This window comes from Plasmodium fragile (genome assembly GCF_000956335.1).
Source record: "Plasmodium fragile strain nilgiri unplaced genomic scaffold supercont1.55, whole genome shotgun sequence".
NCBI lineage: Eukaryota > Apicomplexa > Aconoidasida > Haemosporida > Plasmodiidae > Plasmodium > Plasmodium fragile.
The window spans coordinates 121,857-125,288 of NW_012192635.1; the positions used below are offsets into that span (position 1 = coordinate 121,857).

Consider the following 3,432-nt stretch of genomic DNA (forward strand, 5'->3'; position numbering starts at 1 on the left):
TCGCAGCTATTGATGTTGCCTCCGTTCTGTTTATTTTCCCCCTGTCGTCTTTGCTAACTTTAAGTTTATTTGTTTTTTTTTTTTTTTTTTGGTTGTCCCCTTGAGCAGAGAGGAAGATTTCCCCCATCCTGTACATGCTGTGCGTTGCAGCAACGATAGGTGCCACTACAGCAGCATAAGACACATATGCTTGTGTCTGCATAGGGGGAGAGGACGAGAAAAACAAAACCGATAATATCTTCCCCCACATACGAGGCACACTCGTGTATCCTTTTGTTGTATTTTATTTTGTTTATTATTATTTTTTTTTTTTACTGCACTGAGGGGGAGCTAACATAATTGAGCGGTTCAGTGGTAATGCAAAGTGGTACTGGTGAGCCGTTCTTTAGAAGTAATTTCCCACAGTGTAGAATTAGCGAAATGAATAATTTGGTGGAAATGGCTAATGAGCACGGGAACCGAGGGAGCAGAAGAGGAATGAGCAGATGTGTCTCCTCTTTGTTTCGCATTTTGAATATCGTGTTCATGGGATTGTTCTTTTTGGCGCTGGAGGTAAAGTCCATTCGATGAGATTGTGAGTAGCAGTGGGTGGCTTTTAAAAACGCAAGGCGCAACTGCTCAAAATTACGTCGTTGCGTAACTCACGGTGTAATAATTCCTTTTAAACGTTCCCCTGCCACCCACCCACACGCTCATATATACATGCACATATACACGCACATATACACGCACATATACACGCATACACCTACCCGCACACTTGTCAGAGTACCATTTTCACGAGGCAGGGAGAGCGCCATAGACACGGAACAGAATGGAGAGAGCGAAAGGGAAGACGATTAGCTTGCGCAAATTCTTCTACAGCAACCCCTGGAATGGGGACAAGCCCCGTCATGGCAGGAGAAAATGGAAATTTGTTCGACCCTGCACTACCAGCACAGAACAATCTGAACGATAATTCAAGGCAGGACATGTACCGTTTGCTTATGCTCATGTGTAAATATAACAAATGCTTTATTAGAAACCAGAGGAGGGAAGGAGGAAGTGGTGACTTTACGGACGAAGGTTGTAGTAGTGTTGGCCTTTCGCCCAACTGTTGGGAGGACGGCACCGCGACAGCATCATCATCAGATGAAGAAGAAGGAGAAGAAGACGAAACGTTGGAGGAGGCGCAAGACGAAATTGAACCCAGACGAAATAGATTCATCCGAGAGGCCTACTATGAATACATGAATCAGGCACAGGAATTATCAGAAAGAGAATTCTGGGACAAAATTTCTAACCTAGGTGATTATGTGGATCCTGAAGAAATGAGTTCCATTTTTTATTATGTGCACACGAATGAAAGGAAAAAATATTTGAACATGCAAGAAAATGTGATTACCCATTGGGAGAACATGTGTTACAATTATAACGTAGATGAGGATTTTAAGAAGGAACAAATGAAGAATTTATATGAAAAGACCACGAATTTTTTTTTGTTTAAAGAGAAGCATTTTCTAAAAAGCTTTAGTGCGTTTGTTCGTTATGGTAGGTGCAGGACGAAGAAGTTCACTGATGGGTTGATTAGTTACAAGCATTTGTGGAAGGAATACAGGAGGATGGTGAATAATTTTTGTAGTGCAAAAATGGACGAGGTGTTGAGGGCATACTGGAAGAAGAACCAGAGCAAGGCCTGCGAGATGTGCATACAGTACTGAGTGGGTACGGTGAGGAGATGATTTGTCGCGCTCCAGCATAGCATGAATATTCGTTTTTGTCTACCTGGAGAGTAACACACGTTGGAGGGTGCGTGGGAAAAAAAAGCTTCTCTTACAATTTTTTATTTTATTTTTTTTTTTTTTTTTTTTTTTTTTATTTGAACTGATTATACGTATTATGTGCACACACATATGACAATTAAAAGAACGATTTATTTGCGGAGATAATTTTTTTTTTTTTTCTTCCTTTTTCAAAAGATACTTTTTCTGCATTTTTTGCAACTTGATATCAACTCGCAAGGAGCTGCGCGCGTCGGATGTTGCCATCACTGCGTGCGCGCTTGTAGAATGACGGATGTCGCGGACATATAGGGGTCAGTACACATGTACATGCAACTGCTTGGGATTATATTATTATTATTCTTGTTTTATTATTACTATTATTTTTTATTATATTTTTTTTTTTTTTTTATACATATTAGTGCCGTTGTATTTATTTTTCCCTTTATTATTAAATAGTAAAAGTGTGCTGTTATGCGGGGGTGATGCACATAACCTAAAAAGGGGACGTTGTTTTATTTGTAGGTAGTTTAAAAAGGCGCGGCAAAGGAATGCAAGAAAGAAAAGGAAAAATGAGAAAAGGGCCAAAAGGGGGTTGGGTAGGGTGCAGGCGAATTAGCATAGGGGGATACAGTTCGTGCTCTGGGGGGAGTGCAAAATCAGAACCGCTTAATTGTAGTATACAGTAACAGTAGGTGCTTTATATTATAAGGGGACATATGCTAATATAAATATGTATGCACTGCACAGTGTATGGTTTGGGTTCTTCTTCCGTTCCTTTTTTTCTATTCAGTGATTAGTGGACTTAGATAACCGCTTTACCCTGCCGTTTCTGCTAAAGTAGTAGCTAATTCCGCATTGAGTTTGTACCGTTTTTGATCTTCTTCACGACGTGGCTTTTTTTTTTTTGCACATGCTTGAGGAAGGAATATAGGGGGAGAGCATCCCTACACCGACTAACATGACGGTGCATATTTTTTTTTTGTTGGCTGGCCTAAATGTAGAGCCCATCTTCACATGTTAGAAAGGAATTATAGAAAAGAATTATAGAAAAGAATTATAAAAAAAAAAAAAATAAATAATAAATAAATAAACCACACGTAATTGTATCATAGCCCTACAGTTTGTTTGTGTAATAATTGTTTTACTATTCGTATTTTCTTATAATCAAACATTCGAATTAGTATTTCCGCTTTTTTACGCCCTGCTTTCTACAAGATAAGCGATAAGTGGCTCACACAGTGACCTACACAGCGACCCATACGAGCGACTCCAACGAGCAACCCAAACGTATAGCGGCAGCTTTACGACAAAAAGGGAAATAACTCTACAGAGCCCTACCATCATGGGAAAGCTTAAGTTTTTTAAGAATGCGAACTTAGTTTGCTTCGCGTTGTTGCACATTTTAGTACAAGTAAGTTTTCGTTGACCCGGTGAATTTTTTTTTTTTTTTTTTTTGCGCGAGTTTCAGCGTATGATTCTGCATACTGTTGTGCGTCCCGTTCAGCTTAGTGTTTAGCTTAGTGCTAGCCCGAGCGTTGTTGAAGGCGGTGTTGACATTTATAGGTATACCGGATACGCACACCTTTTTTTTTTTTTTTTTTTTTTTTTTTTTTTTTGATTCCAATGAGCAAACCACACTCAGACGTAGGAAGACGCATCCAGGCCAGGA

The 3,432-nt window shown here is 39.6% G+C and overlaps 2 protein-coding genes across 2 annotated transcripts in view; both read left to right on the forward strand.

The window, feature by feature from the left end:
- Positions 1–357: 357 nt before the first annotated feature.
- AK88_04176 (uncharacterized protein) lies at positions 358–1,700 on the forward strand (the record flags this gene model as incomplete). Its single annotated transcript, XM_012481786.1, has 2 exons — positions 358–552; positions 768–1,700. 2 exons carry the CDS (start codon positions 358–360, stop codon positions 1,698–1,700), a joined length of 1,128 nt encoding a protein of 375 aa, XP_012337209.1.
- A 1,405-nt stretch (positions 1,701–3,105) lies between these two features.
- AK88_04177 (uncharacterized protein) overlaps positions 3,106–3,432 on the forward strand; it is a gene marked incomplete at both ends in the record, with an annotated part of 4,922 nt that continues 4,595 nt past the window's right edge. Inside the window, one exon of the mRNA XM_012481787.1 lies at positions 3,106–3,174. Within this exon, the coding sequence (XP_012337210.1) occupies positions 3,106–3,174 (69 nt within the window). The remainder of the gene's footprint in view (positions 3,175–3,432) is intronic.